A 24,020-nucleotide genomic window follows, 5' to 3' on the forward strand; every position below is an offset into this window, starting at 1 on the left:
ACTCAATTGAGATTTTGCTGCATTTTGTAATTAGAATTGTTACTTTATGTAAAATCCTCTTGACGTCGCCAGCATACAATTTCGACATGCGTCGGTAATGCTGTGACGTTCCATTTTTAAATTTATATTTATATTGGCGCCACTGGAAACAGGGTGGGGGGCCGATAACCCTACTCCAGAACAGTTCATACGCTCTTAATACGCATCAAATCGCTCATAGTTGAGTAAGTCAAAACATCAACAGCAAATAAAGTGCAATTGCTGTTGGAAACAGATACTACTCGAAGAGTGAATCCAACTGGTATTTAATTTAGACCATCACGTATATAAATTAACTTTTCTGTATACCTCGGTCGAAAGTACGCATATTTTGCACCTATTTCGAGGCAGAAAGTTAAAGATTTGTGCATTGGTAAAGTTGCATATTCTCACTCTGTAACAGCGGGAACAAAAAATCCTTTCATTAACCCGACTGACATTAGTCATTTGTTACGAACTATATTTTGTTTACGCTGGTTATTTACCATTGATAGTACTAAAATACAGTTTGACAGTGACGTGTATAAAATAAATCAAATTTAATTATTATTAATTATTGTCAATTTTCAGTTAATGTGCTCGTCTTTTTTATTTTTATGTTTGTTGAATTCCAGACATTTTAGTTTTATTTAAGCTCAAAACGTTTCAAATAAAATGTTGGTCAATTATCTACATTGATTTTTTTTTATTCGATGCCCTACCTTCCTGACCAACAGCACTCGCTTCGCTCGTGCCGCAAATATCGGAGGCAGGCATCAATTTTTTTCCGATTCAGTACATTATAATATTTACGTACTTTCAACCAGCTATAAAGAAAAATAGTATACACCACACGGGCAGAAGTTTGAGAGCTCTGAACTGTGCAGAAATCTCAAACTTTTTGCCCTAGTAGTGTAATATACTATTCTAGATAAGAAATAATTTTCTAACCATACGCCATCTATTAGAAACTATTAATAAGGTATCGGCGGGTAATAAGGCCTAGCTAAGGGAGATTTTGAAAAAATCGAAAATATTGCATTTAATTATTGCAATGTATCATTAATTTTTAAATTAATCCATTAGCCATAAAATATAATGGAGTAATGGTAATTTTCACTATAAACAAACACAAAATTAAATTTTTCCACAAACTTTGCGAATAGGCCTTATTTTACTACGGTAGGGTAATAAGGCCTGCGGGTTACACATACTGGAAATAGTTATACTATACTTGATAAAATTGTTATTAGAGATCAATCATCACTTAAATTGAGTAACAATACTTTTTAAGATTTTGATAAAAATTAGAACAATGATTTTAAATTATGAAATGTAAAATTATAAAAAATGTTTACCATTTACTCAAATAGTTTTTTAGGAATTCTTCTGTGCTACTGTAGCATATGACGGATGATGAAATATAGAAGATAAGGAACGTTGTATCGGGACTCTATAAACTTGTAGCGGCATTTCTATGCTAGACACTTCTACTAGAAAAGTCTTTAGCAGCAGCAAAGGAATTTAGCATTTTGAAGTTGGTATTTTTCTTTGCCGCTATTTTATGTGGCCGTCTCACATCTGTATCTCCAATGAATAGTTCACGGAGATAGTTAGGCTTCCTAATAGTTAATAACTTATAAAAATAATAAACTAGATAATCAATATGAGGATTACTTAATGAGAACCAACCTAGTTCACGTATCTGTAAGAAGTTATAGGCTCATTACGTTTTAGTCTATATATAAATCTTATAGTAGCATTTAATGAACGTTGTAACTTTTTGTCGTTTTGCAAGGTGGAATTTGATGAGACTACTGTGTAATACTCTAGAATTGCTAAAATAGCTGCTGAAACCAATAATCTTTTAATAACTACGCTGTTTTTTGATCGTAAAGCACTCTCTGATGCTTCGCATTATTAGTTGAGCAATTTTATGACAACAAATAACTTAAAATGATCATATGTCCGTTTATGATTTTTTTCATATTGACATGCATATAACTACGTCTGTATAATGGAATCGGTCCAATATATTCTATAACAGTTTCTACATTTATTGAATAAATCACAACTATAAATTTTATGATTTCTGCTTTTTTATTATGAAATAAAATAACAAATTTCAATTATAGGAAGAGTTGAGAATATACAGAAAAATCCATCACTATTTTAAGTTATTAATTTCGCTTGAATTTCATCAAAATTGTGCTGTCCCTATTTTAATCACTTACATCGAAGTACTTGAGTCAGTTTCTTTAAGAATCGATGTCTTTGTTGAAAAATCATCATAATATTTAGATATCGTTCATTTTCATTCGAGGAAATGGACGGAACTCCTGGAAAAATGTCAAAAACACAATTTATTACATTTGTAAAAAGAAGAATAAAAGTTCAAATCAACCTTATGGAATAAAAAATTTTTCAGTTAAAAATATTTAACTTACTTTCATGCATTCCATTACGAGGTAGTGAGTTTCACAAATATCATTTCCTTCTGTAAAATTACAAGGAATAAATTAAAAAAGTTAAACGTAAATTGATCGAAATAAAGTTCAATTTAAATATATTAGCTTTCACTAATAATAAAAATAACTAATAATTTTGTATTTTGTTAATAAAAAATACAAGAAATTTATGTAATTGTCTTAAAAGATTTTTTTTTCATTTTTTCAACAGCAATTTTCTGCTATTCTATCGGTTTTTTGTAATTCTATGAATGTTTGAAGGACTATGGACCAAATTTATTGCAGAATCAGATCAAGCAGATTAAATTACATGAAAATCTTCGTCAATCTGGGTCCCCAAAATTTTTTGTACCAAAATAATCCCCATTTTTCATGATTTTCGCAATTTTTAAGAATATTTTACAATTTTCTTAGAATTAAAAAAATTTATGATTAAAGTACGATCGAAATTAGTATTTAACAGATTAAAATACATGAAAATTATACTTGCCTTAAATCTCAAAATTTATTTTCTTACCAAAACATCGAATTTTCGCTATTTTTAGGGGTTTTTTTGCAATTTACTCGAAATTGAAGGCTGGACGGCATAAACTGACTTGAAATTCGTATTCAGCGGGTCGAAAAACATGCCCATAGATAGGCGGCGCCCGATTTATAGGCAATTTTTTTTTGTGTGTCGGTGTAACCTTTATGTTACTTTAAATTTTTAATATTATCTTAAACGTTATCAAAAAAAAAAAAAAAAAAAAAAAAAAAAAAAAAAATTATCTATTATATAATATAATAGACTATAATATATAATAGACTATAATAATATAATACACTATAGGAATAAATTCAAGGAATAATTTTAATATAACGTTAATTACTCGTTGATTAATTTTGTTGTAAGAAATTAACTTTAAACTTTGTTCAAATTTTTCTGTAGATAGTACTTATTATAATACGACATGAACATCCTCTTGCATTTCAAGTAGTCTAATCATGAAAAGAACTCGTATAAGAAAAATATTATATGGCTGCTCAAGGGATCAAAAATTCTCAAACTGAAAGATAGAATGAACTAATTATAACGAAACTAAATAGTTTATATTGGTAATCTCACACTTCAAAAAAGACTAAAAAGAAATTGAAAAGTAAATCAAATCTCCAAATTGTTTAAAATAACTAGCTTACTGCTAATATTATCTTAATGATAATTACTTGTATTTATCGTACTATCGAGTTCTTCAAAATTTTACTCCATATGCCTTTAGAAATAATTTTTTCAATTAAATATTTCAATTAATTGATTTAAAATTACTTTCAATTTGATGACTAATTATTTATCTTCGTATTAGTATAATTTATGTAATTGATATAATTAATATTAAATTTAGGCACATGATCGATCACAACAAAATCGAGTAATTTAATTTGTCCGGCGCTAGTATAGCATAATCTTCGCGCGAAAGGCATGTAATATATTAAAAATAACAATGCAAAATTTATTCAATACTCAAAAAAATTAGATATCTACACTTACGTTGATTGGCACAGGTAGTTATAGCTTCAGAAACTTTCTCGTAAAACAACATATCCTTTTTGGTAATGATTTTCTCCAGAACTTTTTCTTTGTCGAGTTTTCCTTCACTGTTTATCTTTTTACCATAAAAAAATAATGAAACAATTACAAAAATCAAATTTATAAAAATAAAATGTCTGAACCAATTTTTATACCAAGCCAAGTTTCTTCGCAACGCATGCCCGAACGCATTTTCTTGTGTGATGAACCTCCGCAGAATTATTTTTTCGCGAAGGGTTATCATGTGTTACTCGACCTAATCCGACTTCGTCGACACATTGCAGCCTTGCTTCTCGAATTTCTTTTCGTGTGATCAAATTTGAGTCACACCCTATCTGCAATAAGAAAACGTTGCCGTTTAGTTTGATTTTGTACAATTTATTACATTTAATTGAAAAATATAAGAAATTACCTCATAGATAAGCGCACAGAGGATGAAACTTGCAATTAAATATTGTTTCATTTTCCTTAATACTTCTTCGAAGTCTGTTCTTCTTATTCTGTGAGCTATCTTTTATATTACATCTTTACTCTGACTTCCGTGATCGACAACAATTCTATCAACAAAATCTCACGCTATTTTTTCATTTAATTATTGGCTCAATCTATACTATTATTATCATTCGTGTAAGTGTCATAATTATTTCTTTTGGATCTTGAAAGTGATCATCGCATGTCCAGTGCTAAGCTAACTTATGAACTGATTAAAAAAAAAAAAAAAACTTTGTTTCATAACTTTAAAAAAGATAAAGTGAATGATTGTGGAATATATTTTTTACTGATAAGAATTTCTATGAACTGAAAAACAATTCCTTGATTCAAGAAACTATTCTCCTGAAAGTTCTACTCTTGTTTTGAGATATTTTTTGATAACCTTTTCATTTTTTGTGAAAAGAATATATTACACTGTGAGAAATTTCCATGGAAAAAAAATGCGTTAAAAGTATATTTTAAAAACAGTTTTCTAATTTTATAAATCAGGTGTTGTAATTACTAGCTTCACTAATTATTAGTTTCACCTATATATTTGTTTGTATGTTTGTATGTTTGTAACCGACTCCTTTGGGCGCGATTTTGACCCACTTTAAACGGCCAGATTTCGTTCAAACTTTTTAAATTTATCAAGAACCGATGACAATACACTAATTTGATCAAATTATTCCATTTTTCAACTATCAAAATAAGATTTTTGTTAATTTATATAATTTTTATCTATAATCGATAAGGCAAGAATTTTAATTTTTTTAATAATTTTTTTCTACAGTATCGACTGTATATAGATAGATCTGCTTTATCGAAAGCAGGAATTTTAATTTCCAACCATTATCTTTAGTCGATTTGTTTAATATTAACAAATTTTCGAACACCAAAAAGAATGTTTAATTCAACAAAAAAAATATTAGTTTAAAAAAACTATTTGAGTTTCAATATTTTGTTTTTGTATACTTTCCAAAAAAATAGAGCAAGTCAAATTACAAACAGTGCTTATAAATTTTTTATTGGAAACTGACCTACAGTTAGGTAAAATTACAATACGTGTAGAATAATTACATGAAGTTTGTGAAATTACAACTCATCCTAGTAGGTTTCCTTATATGTTTCGGTAGATTACTTGAATCCCTGATTAAGAAATCTTATTTGAAATGATTTAAAATGATTTAAACGCATCGGATTTGAATACTATATAGGTATACAATTAACATGAAGGTAATCATTTCAAATCATCTTTCTCAATCAGGGATTGTATTGTATATTGTATTTGCCACACAGTGATTTGTAATTTCGCTAAGATTTTGTTTTGTAAAACATTTGTAATTCTACCAAAATTTATAACGGTGTATGAATTTATAATTTGACATAATTTTACATATTTTCATTTAATAATCTTTAGGATGCACGATTAATATTTGCCTGAATGGCAACTTCGACAATTCCCGTAGCATCAATGTAGTCAACAGCTACAATGGCTGCACTTGAAGTAAAATTTTCGTTATACCACATAGTAACGAATGGCCCGATTTCAATCGCGAGTTGAAGCAACGATTTCTCCCCTTGATTAATTAGAGAAGCAAATGCGTCAAGAATAATTGAGCCTGCATCTAAAGTGATTTCTGCCATAGTCGCTGACAAGTAACTTTGAATTCGGCCTCTAAAAAAAAAAAAAGACCATTCAGCAGCCGAAATGGAAGTAAATTTCACAGTGAATACAGCAACTACTAAAATAATCATTTCCAAAACAAATACAAAAGTAAAATTCCATTTACGCTGAAATGCCCGCAGTTGGATATAGGTTTCTGTTGTAGAAAATTTTTCTATTGGCCTGGAATGCTTTTTCAGGTTCTTCTAACTGATTGTTGATGTGTGAGTTGAGCTTTATTAGATGGTCTTAATTAAATCCCATGTATTTAACACTATTTTTATGCGGAACATCTGTCAGCTCCTTGGCATCCGGATGTTCAGTTCTGAGTCGAAAATTATTTATTTGGGCTCTTCTTTTGGCATTTACGTTAATTAGGGGCTTTCTAATCAGGATTTATACGCAGATTCTACATCTGGAATGTTCTATTTAGTGAATTCAAAAATTCATTCAGTTCGTCTTTGAGCAATCTTGGATTTGTCCAGCTATATACGCGATCAGATCATCTTCAAAAACTTTCGCATATCTGTTACTGGAATCACAGTTTAGACCAAACATTCTAAGAATTTTTGCTGTGAATATGTTGAAGAATATGGGAGAATTAACCCTCTCTTATCGGACTCCTTCTACAATAGGAAACGCCTTAGTTGAATGTTGATTCCATCCCAAGTCTTCAAGGAGCTTCTGTGTAGCATATTGTGGAAAAGACAAAGTAACCAGTCACTGAAGTTTGCTTTTTTCAGGACATGGATGAGGTCTGTTAGCCATACAGAATCGAAGGCCTTTTCTTGGTCAATAACGGCGTATATTAAAAAAAATTTTGTTTTCGTTTTCTTCATAGATTTTCATGTTTTTACTATTTTTATATTGATTGGAGCAAAAAAAATTTTTTTTATATGTCCTTTTGGGTCTGCAATGCCATAAGGGCGTATATTTTAAGATACGCCTTTATGGTTTTAGTAACGGGATATTCAACATTATAAAAAATACTAATTAAGTGAATACTTACAAATATTCATTCCTTAGGTGATGGTTTTCGAATTTATCAATTGAGCTGAATAGTTTATTTCTAGTCAGGACATTTGGCCAAAATTGAAATATAGGCGGCCAGAAATAGAATTCCGTTTCATTAATAGGATGATTATAACTTATTATAAGTTTTTTTCTCAACGTCTAAATAGTATTTAATGTAATCGTGAATACAGATTCTGCAAGCGGTGGGCAAAGAAAATCTTCAAACCAAATTCTTAGTTTTTCAATGAAATCCAGATGATCCTTTATATTGTCGAAACCTATAAATCATGAGCTAACATGTAGCAAATCATCAGTAATCAATAATATCAACGACAAGTTACCTTATTATGAATAGTCACCTGAAAATTCTTTGAAACTAACTATTACTATTTCATGAGTGTTGGTCAGAAAATCTTTGATGTCATAAATAATACCATTAAGAGGTCGAATGGGGAAAGAGCCATGACAAACCCAGTATTTCTTGGGACTATTAATTTTACATGGTCTGATATCTAAATAACGAGAAACAGAAACCAACTGGTCAAATACATCGCCATCCTATGACAAAGGTTGTGATTAAATACTACAGTAATAAAGGCTTTAAATGAGTGTTAAAATTTAAAATTCGACATCTTGAATTAAAATAATAGCAACTTATAAATAATGCAATAGATTACTTAACACGTAATCTCCACATAGATAACTTATTAATAAGTCGTAAAGGAGGATGGCCTAAAGCGGGTAAGCTAACGAAGAGACCGAGAAGTTTTAGTTTTTCTTCGGCTTACTAACGAATATTATTCTATCCGACATAGTAGTGATCGAACTTCAATATTAGATAGGAATATTGTCTTAGTTTGGGCCTAAGACTTTTTTGTCAATAAAAAATAAAAACTGTTTAAAAACTCGCTTTGCCCTACCCCTTAGCCCAAAGCGGATAAGCACTACAACAAATAAATGAATCTAATGATAAAACTAAATTTGATAATAAAATTGTGTATTTAGCTAATATGAAAAAAAGATTTTTAAGCATTCAAATAATGATCTTACTTTTATTCCATTAATTTTAAGCAAAATAACCATTTTTCTATTGAAATTGATAATAAGTTTTCAATCAAAAATGTATTTCCGCTTTTTTCTTATATTTAAGTATTACTTGATAATATTGTATGACAAAATAAAGATAGAATTGAATCAGAGCAGCGCAAGTAGGTACCCACTTTGCCTTACCCGCTATGCCCCAGTACACGTTTTTTTGCTAAACAATTGTAAAATCAAAAATACAAAGGGAACCGTCCGAACTTGTATCGTCCTTTAGAGTTAAATGGTACCAAAATAATATGATTTCATCAATATTATCATGAGTGTAATAGTGTTCGAATCATCTAATGACACATTCCATTCGTAATTTTAACAAATTTAGCAATTTCTTTATTTTGTATTTTGTTACTTTCTGTCAAAATTCGAACACTCAATCAGAACTTTCAAATACTCAAGAGTGTTCCCATGATCACTACAAATGCATACCTTGACATTCGCACTCAATGTCACAATAAAACAGCACTTACCCCTTTAGGCTACCTTCTCCTATGTAACGTAAAGTTCATAAATATGTATCAAAATTCAGGCAAATATGGTATATCAAATATATCATAAAGCTCAGTAATTATACCTCATACATTCAGATAGTATATTGAAAAATTAGAATAATGCTTTGAAAAGGTTCCTATAAATTTCTCTTCGTGTACCTGAGTGATAGTGTATCTTTGAATTAATGATTGAGGTATTAAACTTTCATATGATCCAGAATTATGAGTACCTGGTAAAAATAAACTGCCTATTGTCATATTTCCAAAAACTTCCTTGTGCTTATACATCCAATCGGGATGAGTTGATAAACAACTTACTTTTCTATATTTTCCATCACGAATCCAAGAACCGTAGTACCCTGATAGTGAAAGTTTTCATTAGAAGATAATTGAAAACAGAAAGAATCAATTATCTTTAAGAATGATTATACAAATATACATTACCTACACACTGTTCCTCATAAGTTTTTTCCAATGAATACAATGCACGTTCTGGCGATATCTTGGTTTTTACAAAACCGGTCTTATTTTGGGGTGCGTAAATAAAAAAGAATTTCGAACCATGAGAAAGTGGATGCCCATAGTGCAATCCCACAATGTCACTATTTTTGAAGTTTATATTGTTCCAGTAAATTACTATCTGTCCTTTAATTAATTGACTATTTAAAGGGGTGTAGAATAATATTATTTGAGATGATGAGAAGTCATTTTTCAAATAACTGATCGAAAGTGATATATTCATAAGATTAAATGCAACAAAGATTAGATTTTTCAATATTTTTAAAATCATAGTGGTTCTCAAAATATAATCGTCACAATTCTTTCATTGTTGTTTACTTGGTGAAAAAAATAAAGCTAGTGTTATCTTCTCTCACCGGACGTAATCATTTTTATGAATTAAATTTTATTCTTTTTACGATTATTAAATAATTGATCGTAATTTTCAACATTAAATTAGTTTTATTTATTGGTGTTTTTTTGATCAATTTTTATTTGCCCCGTTTATCAAATTTTGTAATAATAAATAAATAAAAAAAAAAAAAAAAAAAAACAATAATCGGCGTTTTTATCGGTCAAACATTTTTAATTATTGAAAAAACAAAAAGTCAAAAGTTCAAGCTTTGAGAACTTTTAACTACCCGAGAAAAAATGAATTTGCCTAATCATATATATTTATATGTAAATTTTTAGATAAAATATAGATATATAGAATTGTTGCATTGTACAACAGTAAGAACTGCTTTTTACAATTTTTTTATCACAATATTACTGCCTCTCTCTATTTTACGGCGTTCAAGTTTATCCTGCATTCAAATTTTTCCTGCCTTTTATTAAAAAAAAAAAAAAAAAAGAGTGTGTGTACTTATGTACATACGTTAGAAGTTACACTTCTTTGGCGTATGGAAAAAAAATAACTAAAATGCAGTAATGATTAACGATAAATATTAAAATTAATCACAAAGATTTTATTGAAATAAATAAATAATAAATTATTAGTAAATACTATCACCGTCGTATATGAAATTGATTTAATAAAAACACCAAAATAATATTTATTTATTCACACTATTTAATTGTACTGTTACGAAACACGTGTTCTAAATATAAAAATACAAGAATATACTACTTGAACATAGTTATCGATTTTCATGCCACCTAGAACTAACTTCACGATGTAGAATTTAGGTGTCTGTGTGCGCGCGCATCGTAAAAATTTACTCATCATTTTTCTTCATGGCGCCAAAAAAAGTATAACTTAAAAAAAAAAAAAAAGGAATTTATAATAACTGCGTATCTCTTGCGGCTGTGGATCGACTTGTGCTTCCTGTACTACATTTACCTTATTTCTTACCTTTTTCTAATGGCTGTTGGAATAGTGACATGGGGAAACCACAGAGAAAACCCATGCCAGTGCAAGTTGGCTACCGGAGCGACTCCCGACGGTTGTCGTTGGAACTATTCGAACAACGGTACGACAAAAATTTGTGACGAAATATAAAGACTGATATTTTTTATGAAATGGCGTCTTAGAAAAATTAAAGAATAAGTATATTCACTCGATTAAATTTGATTTTCAAGAAACTTTTGTATTTATTTTTTATTAATGACAATACAATAAATAGATGAAAAAAAAAAAAAGAAATTCGTGCTATTTTCGGTGGAGTGCATTGCATCAATTACATCATCATATAAAAATAATATATAACATATATTACAAATAAAATGAATGTAAAAAACTACTAAAATACTTCATTAAAAAATTAATGATAATAATAATAACAATAAAGAGTCATCTGTACAATTATAATTATTAATAAAATAAATACGAGTTAAATAAAAAGACACGCCGGGATTAAAATCATTGATTTAAATCTAGATGATTGTAGAAAAAGTAATTATAATTACTTTTGGCTTGCATGTCTTAAATAATTAAATCGAAGTCATTTTTAGCGATCCTAAGACGGATTTTAATAACTGAAGTCGAGCATAAATATAATAAATATTTATTTGTTTATTTTGATTATTAAATATGTTATTTGTTTTCATTTCTATAGTCTTTAGTAGTTTGTTGAACTGCTGCTAGAACTAGCAGATGCTGACGAGGATGAGCTTAATGGGGCACCGTAAGAGTTTGAGCTACCGCTATTGCTACTTGGCGCGTAGTAATTGTAAGCAAGATTTTGGGCTGTTTCGCCATTGCTTGGTGTCCAGACACGTGAGTAAGGACCGTTTCCGTCCCAGGTATTCACTGGTTCGTATCCAGATGTCGTTGATGGTGCAGGGGGCGCTCCGTAAGTTCCAGCTGGTGCAGGCTCCATTGTCATTCCTTGGTACAAAAAATTCATCACATTTTGTAAGTTTTTTATTTATAAAAATTTATTAAGATTTTTTGTTTTATTATTTAGCTGGAAATTTAACCCAAAATTGATTTAATTACAATAATTACAAAAACTATAGTTTTATATTAATTAAGAAATAATAGTTTAATTAATAAGAAAAAAAAAATTAACCAAACACAAATTAGTAATATTCGAATCCCACTTTTATCAATTTAAAAAATTTTGTTTTTTTCTTCACTAAATCTTGAAAATTTTTGCTTACCCAAAAAAAGTTCGTATTTAAACAAATCCATGATACTAATGGAAAAATTGTTTTTTAAGAATTTTTTTTATATCAAAGAAAAATTAGTGCAATTAAAAAAATTTTATTTATAACAAAAAAGTTTACGCTCTAAATTGATAAAAAAATTTGATTGGCACAAAAAAGATTCTTGAGATGAATAAGTCAGATTGTTTATTCAAAATAATGAAAATGCAACAATATCGAACAATAATAGATCTGAATCGGTGACGTAAGCCAAGTGGTCTAAGGCGTATGACCTGTAGAGCACTTGGACTGACTCACCGGCCAGACGTGGGTTCGAATCCCAAGCTGGACTTAGAAACCAGCTTGGTTAAGATTTTTACAACCCAAAAAGACCCCAACGTACTACTTCCAACAGTTAAAAACGGCGATATGACCACAGTACTCTAAACCAATTCTAAATAATGATTAATTAATTAATTAAAAAAAAAAAAAAAAAAGTAGCTCTCAAATTTTTTATGCCCGTGAATCTTTTTTAAATATTAAAAGTATTTTTTTTTAATTGAAATCTTGATCTGTTAAAAATTGAATATTTTAACTTCTATCCAATTTTCAATGACATTATTTTTCATTAAAAAATTTTTTCTAACACAACAAAGTCTTCAAACTTGATTTATAACGTTTCAATTATTTATTAATAATGACGTCATGAGCTATAGATTCAGTGACATCGCTATCTATGAGTCAAGTTAAGTACTACGTACTATTTGATTGCATGGTAACAACAGACTTCTGATTAAAGAAAATGTCACGATATCGTCAACATTAAAAATAAATTTTTTTATAATTTTAGTAATCACCACAAAGTGTAAGTAGTAGATGATTATTTATGCTTATGTTATAATTCACTTGTGTCAAGATTATCAAAATTATAAAGATAAATGCGTAAGTAAACGAAAATTATTTCTTTGCTTATCCCGCAAATTTTTCAACAAAATATAATTCTATTAGATTGAAATATAAAAAAACTTTTTGAAACAATCGTAACACCTCCCATGATGTTTTTAAAATTGATAAGAGCCGGACCATTAAGTTTACACATAAAAAATCTTCTTTTCACTTAATTATAAATTTTCCATCACAAATTTTTATGAGAAAAAAAAATCAAAAAACACTCACCCATTGGAGGTGTCATACCGCCTTTCTTGAAGAACTGAACAGCAATAAATCCAACGACAAGTATAATCGCCAATTTAGATAAAATCAAAGCTTTCATAGCCTTGAGTCCAATGAGAGCAACAAAGATCGGCATCAAGGCCTTGAACTTCAGCTTGAGAAGAAGCAAAATTGGCAGCAGCAATTTCTTCTTTAACAAACCACGTGCTTGAGAAGTTGCCTCTTCATTATCTTGAAACTCGATATCCAAATCGGCGAGACTTTTTCCCGGTCGGTACTTTAATTTCGCGTCTACAAACGGCAGATTGACACCGTATTCAAAACTTTTCAAGTATTTCGCAGTTCTGACGATTAAGGCTTCGTCGACGGATTCTAGAGAACGCGCCTCGGTCGTGGTGCCTAACTTATCGTCCAGGTACTCAAGGACCTCCTGTTTCAAACACCCGGTCCATGATTCAGCTCCGATACACTGGTTGACCGATTTCGTTATGAAATCCGGCCTCGAAGCTGATGATAATCCACATGCCGACAGTAAAAATACGGAGATGCTAATCACTGATACAAAACGCATTTTTAATTGGTAATTATTGATTAATTGATAGTAATTAATAAATTATTAAATAAATTAGTCGATTGTGTCCGGTCCAATGGCACGCAATCGACGATCAAACTGCGACTGACGGAGGAGTGGCACGTCCCTTTTATTTAATTTCGAACCGCAGTATCTATGTTATTCGGTCGCACATGCTATGAATTTATTATAAAAAGAAAATTTAATATTTAAATTTGACTCGCATAGAAAAGGCGACGAGTTAGTCCGTAATTTGCCGCCTTACTCCGTGCCAGCCGATTTATTTGCAATTATTCATATGCGTATCTATACACACTGGATATTAGTTATGTTATTGGTTCATATAAGTTGATGAGTCGATCAGTATAGTGACGTTTGTTTTATGCTGCACGTTTATTGTATTGTGGCATTCACTTGTAGCCGTACCGGGAAACGGAACAACTCGATCATGTTGGTATGTAATACGATGGTGACTGTATGCTAATAAGTAATCAGCTATGTCGGTTCAACTACCATAGGGTCATATCGTCATCATCATCATCATCATCACTGTCAATGTCATTGTAATTTGATAGTTTTTAAGTTTAATTTTGTTTCTCATTTTAGTAATGAATAATGCACACTGATAGAAGGATTTTGCGTGCCAAAAGGTAAAAAGGCGCATAGCAAAGTCTACGCCCTTTTAGCTTTGCAAAACTAATATGGCACATCATTTTTTTCATCACGAATCGACTGGTTGATATATTTTTCGCCTGAAAATAAAGTATTGATTTTTTAAAGCTGAAAAGGCGTATGTCTACAATTATACGCCCTTTCAGCTTTAGAAGTTTAAAAATTTAATGACCTAAAGCTAAAAGGGCCTATAAATTTTTCTTCTAAGCAATTCATTGAAATGCATATTTTTAGCCTGAAAATAAAAAAAAAAAACGGTAGAGTCAAAGAGGAGTATTCTAATTATACATACACTCTTTTAAAATTACAATTAAAAATAGTTTCAAAAAATTGCTAATTATGCGTGATTGTATTAATTTACTTAAAAATTATTTAAATCCCATTAGTTTTCGATTAATTTATTTATCCATTACTTGTATAAAAACAGTTTAGAAATATTTTTTCAATATTGTTTAAGTACTTAACACTCGATCCTCTCCTTTTTTTCGCGTCGCACTCACTGCAAGAAATGGTACTATTTTTGTTGCACTCATGATTATAAAGCTATTGCAGTTTTATGTTTTTCTTTTTAATAAATGAGAATTTCGAAAAAAAAAAACGCTCTGGCATAAAATAGATAATTAAAAAATCTATTACGTAGCAGAGTGTTTTTTTCAAAACTCGTCTTTGTCTAGGAGAGAAATATAAAGCTGCAATCATAAGGACTGGCTGTAAGGAAATTTTTTTATTTCATGTCTTGTGAAGCTATTGATCAAAATTTTTTATAAAAATTCAAATTTGTTCCATGCGCTCTTTTAGCTTTAGGCACTATTTTTTTACAAGCTAAAAGGGAGAATGTTAAGTTACGCCCTTTTTGCTTGAGGATGCTCGAATTTTTTTTTTTTATTTAAGATCTTTGCGTTTTAACTGATTTTAAGATCAGTTAAAACACATGCGCCCTTTTAGTGTATGTGTGTGTGGCCGTATGTAAACTTCTCATAACTTTTGAAAGGCTTGATCGATTCTATCGCGGTTGGTGCCATTCGAAGGGTCTTGACCAAACTTAAATTTTGAATATAATTGGGATCGATTCAAACAGGAAAATTTTGAGAAATCTGAAAAAAACTACAAAAAAAAATTTTTTTCAAATGTGGTTTTCTTAGAATAACTTTTAAACGGCTTCACCGATAAATTCCAAAAACTAATCAGCTCTTAAACTCAAAAAACCACGTCGATCGCTGTTAGCCCGGTCAAAATCGATTGATTCGTTCGTGAGTTATCGTTGTCGAAAGAAAACCTAAAAAAGTGTTTTTTTGTTATTAATTCGAAATTTACAATTTAATCTTAAACTAAGCCGATACAAACAATACTTCAATAATTTGTGTTAATTTTATAAATAATTGTTTGTATAAGTTAAAATATTCTAACCCAAAGTTGAGTAAGTTGAGGTTATATACGTGTTTTACAAATTAAAGTAAATTTTAGACTTATGAATTTATTTTAAAATCACCTAAAGATGCCATGAGACCTTATGGCGAAACGTAGTATGAACAAATAATAAAAAATTAAGTCTAAAAAAATTTGGATCGGAAATAACGGCCTTGTATGACAAACCTATTTATTAAATTAAAAACCACCGTTCTTCACATCATCAAGTTATTGAACATTCTTACGAATGTTATATTTGAAGCATAAAAAAAAATTATCAAATTTATCCTAATGATCACATATAGCTGTCATTATACTAGCAAATTATGTTTGAGGTACCCACGGATAACAAGCGTAATCGATGACCTTAATATCTTTATAAATATATGGATAAAAAACGGTAAATGTATATGATTTTTTATGCTAGATGGATCCGAATTTACAATCGCTGAATAAGTAGCTTGTATTTTCTCTGTGTGATAGACTTGGCTAATTCGTTAATATTAAAGAATTTAACCCATGAGAAAGAGCCGAAAGTTGCCGGGATAGGTTCTTAAGTGAAACCACAATTTTGTTTGATTTGATAAATAATATGAAAAGAAGATACTGTTTGTCGGGTGGTATTTTCGTTTATTGTGTACCTAACGGTTGTTTAGTAATAACTGGAATTTTATATGGTTAACCTTGTATTTATATTTGAATTAGTTGGAATTTTAATATCGCTACATTCTTACCTATGAGAAAATATTTTTGTGTATTTATACCAGAATTTCTTGGATAAAATTTGATTAATGCATTAGTACACCATGAAGCAATAATCATTTGAGATCTTGAAACAATTATTAAAAGAAAAAAATAATTTCAATTTGTTATTTTATTTCTTTTTTTTTTTTTTTCAATTGAATACCATTTTTATCCCTTTTATTTAGTTAATAAGTATCGCTCTCAATTGTAAATGTTATAAAATGTAACAAAAATAGGAAAAAATCTGATTTCTTATTAATTTTTGATCCGATCGCTAATAAACTTCACAAGATCACCCGCTGGAACGTCTGTGAAGTTAGCCTTTACACAATCCAGTATTGACCGACAATTATGAAGAGTAACTAATTACCAAAAAATTTATCACAACAAATAAATTTTTTTGCTTGAACAATGATCAAAATACTGATGGTCAACGTTTGACGAGTCAATGCCAGTATTGCAGACGTCCCATTGGGCTAAGTAGACTGTTTAAAAATTTCGTAAAAATCCCTTCAGTATTTTTGGAATTCTTAGGGAATATACATATAGACATTGATCTTTACATATATCGATAAATTAAAAACCAGAAGCGTTAGATAATAATATTTTTGTTTAATTAGAAGAATTATATTAATTAAAATTCTACGAATGATTCACGTTTAGCCTAAAAATTAAGGTATCCACGGGTAATAAGGCCTGTCGGGTAATAAGGTCTAAGTGATAGAAATGCTATTTAAAATAACCGCTTCCGCTAAAAACTTCTCTAGTAGAAGCGTTTAGCATAGAAATGCCGCTACAAGTTTATAGAGTCCCGATACAACGTTCCTTATCTTCTATATTTCATCATCCGTCATATGCTAAAGTAGCGCAGAACAATTCCTAAAAAACGATTTGAGTGAATGGTAAACATTTTTTATAATTTTATATTTAATAATTTAAAATCATTGTTCTAATTTTTATCAACATCTTAAAAAGTATTGTTGCTCAATTTAAGTGATGATTGATCTCTAATACCAATTTTATCAAGTATAGTATAAATATTTCCAGTATGTATAACTCGCAGGCCTTATTACCCTATCGTAGTAAAATAAGGCCTATTCGCAAGGTTTTTTAAAAAATTTAATTTTGTGTTGGTTTATGGTAAAAATTACCATTACTCCATTATATTTTATGGCTAATGTATTAATTTAAAAATTAATGATACATTGCGATAATTAAATGCAATATTTTCGATTTTTTTCAAAATTTCTCTTAACTAGGTCTTATTATCCGCCGGTACCTTATGTCGACAAATTAAAAACCAGAAACGTTCGATAATATCATTATATTTAATTAAAAGAACAACATTGATTGAAATTCTACGATTGATGCACATTTAGCCTGTAAAATTAGTTTTTTATTTTTATTTTGATGATCCTGGCTAGAACACTAAGATCATCTTATTAAATTACTGTATTATCAACGGGCTTTGATAAGTGTGTTAATTGTCAAATCAATTAGATACCTCGTTTACTCAAAATTAGGAAGATACCTACAGATCAAGCAAATAACAGTGTGCTAATAAAATTGACCACGTACTTTCCTTTTCATCAAATTCTCCACGGTACTTAAGTTTGATTGATGTCAGTTATTAATTTTTTTAAAAGTGATCTACCAAAGTCATTGAACTATCCTTGAATTGTTGACATCCTCACCCGCTTTCACAAGCACGCTTCGCAAATTGCTTTACTTAAATTAATATTGCTCTCGATAAAATTACTCGCATGCAAACAATGACAATTGAGCGAAACCTGCTCCATTTTTCAGTATGCTAATTTCTTATCCTATCTTGTTATAATGAAATAAAAAAAAAAAAAAAAAAAAAAAAACATAAAACGAATGAATATCAAGTCAATAACATAAATAATTTATTAAATACATAAATTATAATACAAAGTATCATCTAGTCAGTAAAAAAATCACCGGAACCTCCAAAAGCGAACTCATGCTTCTGGAGCGTAGGCAGCGTATGCGAGATGTTGAGCTGCCGCTTGATCATCAGCTTGATCACTGAATCCTCGGTACTGGGCCTGGTACTCCCAGGGTCCGTGGGCAGAAATGGGGGCAGAGTGACTGTCAGCTGCAATCTTCTTGCACAATTGGAAGATGGCCAATCCAACAGAGACGACGAAGCTGAAGAAAGACAATTGAAGGGCGTTCCATGCCTTGAGACCGAGCACACCTATGGCCAATGGGATCAGAGTCATCGCCTTCAGCAGGACAAAGACCATGATGGGGATGATGACTTTCTTCAATTTGGACCTTCTGGCTTCTTCGACGGCTCTTCCTTGGCCGAACTTGAGGTCAAAGCTCAGCTGGTCGTTTTCGATGTTTCTAGCGCTGACTTTGATGGCAGCGTCGAGAGGCATTTTGAAGGTCACGTCGTGGGAAACAAGATAATTTTGCACGGTATCAATGAATGACGATTCACTGCGTGCGGTTTCTTCAACTGGTTGGGAGTTACGCGTCACTTCAATGGCGTCTGATACCTGGAATCAATTTGACAGATGCTGGATTAGTAAGAAGGGATGCCTTTGATCAACATTAAGAAAAAGAAGAGCAAGCGACTTACCTTGAAATTGTCTTTGCGAAAAATTTGGTCGAGCAGATTGAGAACTTTGAATTTCATGCAAGCCATGTCATCGTTGTTGCGTGCACAATCGGATTTTGTTTGCTCAACGATAGAATCCATGTTTGAACTTTTCCAGGCTTCGATTTTCGCGGGTTGGGCAGCAGCCAACGCCACAACTACTGTCAGCACTACAATAAACTTATTCATTGCTGATAATATTGATTTGAGTTACGATATCAATAAATCGGATCCAATTGGCGGCGATAACTGAAGGCGACGATAATTGTCAACGGTAGTTCTGCAACTGATGCCGGTTGATCGGGTAAGTGACTATTTATACGTACCTATACTCTGTATACGGATAGTCCTCATGAGTTATAATATGTGCCCCTTCTTTATTCTACCGAACGAATTTTCTTTTCATTCAGTATGGTCTTCGATTATCGAGGTCTCTTTGTGCATGATTTGACTGCTGATGAGTTGAGAACAGGTCGATGAAATGGAGTAAAATACTTTTGTTGTCGGAAGAACAAGGTATGCCCGAGTTTAGTCGTTCATTGTAGTCGAGGTTGTGTATGGTATGCTATTACTATACTCACCCTAATACACCAGGTGAGTTATAGTGTCACCAGACTTATTATATATGCGAGACGAATTGATAACGACCTTAGGAGAAATTTTTTTACGGTTGTTGTTCATTAATTGATCAATTAATTATTATAATTATTTCTATTTTGCAAATTTTATACAGTTCAATGATTATTGTTATAAATTAACTAATATGAAAACCATTTATGAATATTTTAATTATATTCGGATTGAAAAAACATAATTTTACTCTGCATTAAAATTTTTAATGAAAAATGAGTGAATTACATAAATTATTATCTACTGTACACTAAAAGAGTTAATTGAAAAAATCATTTTATTACAATTCAACTTTAGAATTTAAATCTTTTCGCAAATAGTATTTTTTTTTTTTTTTTTTTTTTTATTGGAAGATAAAAATTACAATAAAATGGCGTTTGGGTAGTCCCAATGCTGCCATTGCAAATTATATTTATTTTAATACGATATGAACACCCCTTGCGTTTCAAGTAATGAAATCCCATAATAAAATTGAGATGAAATGTATGTGGCATCAAACTATTCGTAACGTGATTGGTCGAATATATCATGAGCATGAAAATATATATAAACGCTATAGTAAGGCGCGCGCTTGCGCGCGCAAATTTGAATTCTAGTCATTAAAAAAACTGATGAACTATATTACCGGCAGTTAATAAGCTTTGCAAAAATTGAGTATAGTATGAGCTGACTTCAAGCTGGATTTAGAAAACGAATGATCATATGGCTGCTGAAGGGACACAAAAATCTCAAGCTGATAGTCGAAATAAATATATTTTAATTAAACAAAACAGTATTAGGACGTAATTTGCAATAACACTATCTGAAAAAGACCAAAGAAGAAATTTAAAAAAAAAATTAGGAAAACGGTTGACCCTTAAGGCCATCTCTGCAACTTCCCGCTGATTTAATACTTAAGCCCTAGAAATTGCATTTACTATGTTTTTCAGTAATAATAATTTTCGCATCATTTTGGGCTCTCTGAGCTCAAGAATCTGATAAAGGTTTGATAAAACACTATTTTTTGAATTTTCAAACCACAATAACTTTTGAATTAATTAACCGGTTTTCACACGACTTACGGCATTCAACGCAGTTTTTTAGGCCTTGTAAAGGATCTTCAAGTTTGAATTGATCGAACCAGGAATTTCGAAGTAATTTTGAAAAAACACTTTTTTTGGTTTTCTTTCGACAACGATAACTCACGATTGAATTAACCGATTTTGACCGGACCGGCGGCGATCAACGTGATTTTTTGAGGTTAAGAGCTGATTAGTTTCTAGAAGCGATCCGTAATGACGCTTATAAATTATTCTAAAAAAACCACATTTGAAAAAAATTTTTTTTAATTTTTTGTGGGTTTCTCGGAATCTACTGGTTTAAATCGGTTCAAATTCACAGGAAATCTAAGTTTGATGAAACTCTTAAAAACAACCTCAAAACATCCGCATCCGTTGAAAATTCGATTTTCGAAAAACGGGGTAAAACCAATAACTTTTCGACTTTTGAAAATTTTTGGCAGGAAGTTAAAAATTAGTAGATTTCACCCCTAGGGAGGGGAAGTAAGAAATGTATCAGATCACATGTTATAGTCGACCGAGGCGAAGCCGAGGTTGACTAGCATGTCGATACTGCCATCCTAATACGTCGTATTCCACATTTAAAAAATTTTACAGCAGACGGTAAGAACGATTCATTTTTAACGTTGATTAAATGGGATTCGACTGACGAAAATATTTATTTAAAAATTGTAATTGAACTATTTGACCTTTAAAATTTCAATACGACTTGCATAATATTGTTATGACTCCATTTTTCATAAAAAGTCAATTTGCCAAATTTTGTGGGATACGACGTATTAGAATGACAGTATCATTTTTAGTCGATCCAGCCATCATTTTTCGATCAATCAATATAATTTTCATTTCGTTTGTTTGGATATTATAATTGCTAGATGCTACTTATAGGAAGTGTGGCAAAACCGAAAATTTGTTTTTTAGACGTTCGTAGAACAAACCTACTAGTCTAGTCAACAAGAGTAAAAAGTGCGACTACGTCAATGACCGCAACTAAAATTATGATCGAGGTGTCATTGGAGATGAAAAGTTATAAAGGTATATTTTACGGTTTATCCCATGTTATACAAAAAATTTATTAAAAAGTCCTAAACAAGTAAATTTAAAAAAAGAGGAGGTCTGACTTATCTGCTACTCAATTGGTACATCGAATTAAGTTTTCCATGAAGATAATAGATTTAAATAAACCAAATGATCATCAATTTGACTTTGGAATATGTTTGAAGCTGCTTTTAGAGTATCGGACAAAAAAAAATAAACTTAGGGGTGAAGGGGGTCAATTGAACCAAAAAAAGTTAAGTAATTTTATACTATTCGAATTGAAACTAAATAACAATTTATTTTTTCTTGGAATGGTAGTTTATTATGTCTACCATTATTATTATCAATACATAAACTAGTCAATAAACAACATGAACTTTTAAAAATTATTAAATTATTCAAACGCGTCAAATGGTTCAATTAACCCCCGCTTGGGGGCAATTGAACCACATCTTGGGGTCAATTGAACTAATAATATTCAAAACTCAAACCCGAACTTTTAAGAAATAATATATTAATTGTTACTTGTTAATATTACTGTTGCACCGTTTTAATGCACAGATATTATATTAAATAAATTAAAAATCAATTTAAAAATAATTTTCATTATAAATTTAGTTCATCAAATTGTTAGGTTATTTCCCTGAGTTTTTTCACGTAGAGTCAAGATGCGCGCGTATGTCCTATGCTTCTCCGTATGGTTCAATCATCCCCGGGACTGCTGGTTCAATTGACCTCATATAATTTTATAACAATTAATAGTAAATAATAAATAAATAAACTATTATATCGCTATAAACAAAGTTGAGGATTATAAAGTATAAGTATATACAACGACTTTAATTCAAACTTTATCAATTAATTCAAAAATTGAAATATTATTAAACAATTTGTCACCAGCCTAAAAATACAAAAAATTCAATTTTTCAAAATATATTAATCGCAATAATTTCAAATTTTGATAATATCCGAGTTTAACATATTAGAATATAATTCTAAGAGCATGAAGTGTCTTTTCAATTTTTTCGATTTTTTAATTCGAATAGTTCAATTGCCCTGTGTAAATTGTAATAGTGTAAATTGTAGTTTGTTTCATAAGTTGTGACCTGGATTTTATGAAATTGACATACGATGTATTATCCGGAACTTGTTCAAAGATAAACCTGTAAAAGTAGCTATTTGTCTATATTTTTGAAAATTTAACAGTTAAAAAATAATTTGGAGAATTGTAAAATCTGAATTTGATAACGCATCCAATGATAACTAATCTTTTAAACATCAAGACACATTTTACGATATTAAGTTATCACTTAGTTTCAATTATTAAAAAAATACTTCTCAAACACTCATAACTTTCAAATTAATGATCTGATTTCACTTATCTCCAAACTTGATCAAAATATTCGCTCATTGAATAAATGGCTTTTTACTGTCATCCATTGAGAATTTTAATTCAAACGAATAACTCACGAAAAATTTCGGTGTCTTTTCGACTAATGAATATGCGCTAGAGTAAAAAAGGTAGACATAGTAAGACCCAAAGCAGTCTGAAAGTACTACACAGAATATAAACTAATTTTCTTCAGTTTCAGAATTTGGCATTAAAATTCATCAATATACCGCAACAAGAATAAATAAGAATATTAATTAAGTCACTTCATGTCTGAAGAAATTTCACTTCTTCAGTTTAAATTTAAAGTAACTTTCGATTTTTCATCCAATCATCAGAAGATCGCTTATAAGTATTTCTAATTCTCATTATTTTTTCTAATAAAGTTAAAAAAATTAAAATATTCTTATGAGACATATTAGAAATTTTTTACGTACATCATGAATTAAAAATGAATAGCTTAAGAAATTATTCTAGTTTTGGCTCTCAAAAAAAATACTTCTAATAATTTTTTATTGAAACACTACCAAAGATATTGATAAAAAGTTTATTTAGCTCCAAAAATACCATTTCGAAAATCATTAAAAAAAAAAAAAAAAAAAAAAAACCTTTATATTTATAGTTTTATACAGTTTTTATATTAATGATGATAATAATAATAACAATAATAATAATAAATAAAAAATAATAATAATAATCATATTGGGTTTTGTGTTTTAGATAAGCCGTTATCATCGTTGCCAGTAACGTATCGACTTTTTTGAGGAGCTCCATTTATTCGTTGTTTACTAGTATAAAAAGTGTAAAAAGAATATATATACTTGATGCGCT

The 24,020-nt window shown here is 30.1% G+C and overlaps 3 protein-coding genes across 3 annotated transcripts; all 3 read right to left on the reverse strand.

Moving 5' to 3' along the window:
• Positions 1-2,099: 2,099 nt before the first annotated feature.
• Positions 2,100-4,517, reverse strand: LOC141528348 (general odorant-binding protein 19d-like). Its single transcript, XM_074244363.1, has 5 exons — positions 4,463-4,517; positions 4,206-4,385; positions 4,012-4,126; positions 2,466-2,515; positions 2,100-2,357 (listed from the first exon to the last, which is right to left on the reverse strand). Exons 1-5 carry the CDS (start codon positions 4,511-4,513, stop codon positions 2,316-2,318), a joined length of 438 nt encoding a protein of 145 aa, XP_074100464.1. The 5' UTR covers positions 4,514-4,517; the 3' UTR covers positions 2,100-2,315.
• Positions 4,518-11,348: 6,831 nt separating this feature from the next.
• Positions 11,349-13,621, reverse strand: Osi20 (DUF1676 domain-containing protein Osi20). The gene is made up of 2 exons (XM_074244330.1): positions 13,054-13,621; positions 11,349-11,617 (listed from the first exon to the last, which is right to left on the reverse strand). Exons 1-2 carry the CDS (start codon positions 13,619-13,621, stop codon positions 11,349-11,351), a joined length of 837 nt encoding a protein of 278 aa, XP_074100431.1.
• Positions 13,622-18,402: 4,781 nt separating this feature from the next.
• Positions 18,403-19,715, reverse strand: Osi19 (DUF1676 domain-containing protein Osi19). Its single transcript, XM_074244225.1, has 3 exons — positions 19,400-19,715; positions 19,056-19,243; positions 18,403-18,972 (listed from the first exon to the last, which is right to left on the reverse strand). The coding sequence occupies exons 1-3, from the start codon at positions 19,425-19,427 to the stop codon at positions 18,427-18,429; spliced, it is 762 nt and encodes a 253-aa protein (XP_074100326.1). The 5' UTR covers positions 19,428-19,715; the 3' UTR covers positions 18,403-18,426.
• Between the last annotated feature and the right edge of the window lie 4,305 nt (positions 19,716-24,020).

The sequence above is a fragment of the Cotesia typhae genome, unplaced genomic scaffold, assembly GCF_013202065.1.
Source record: "Cotesia typhae breed Kobodo isofemale line unplaced genomic scaffold, CoteBio_Ctyphae contig_43, whole genome shotgun sequence".
NCBI lineage: Eukaryota > Metazoa > Arthropoda > Insecta > Hymenoptera > Braconidae > Cotesia > Cotesia typhae.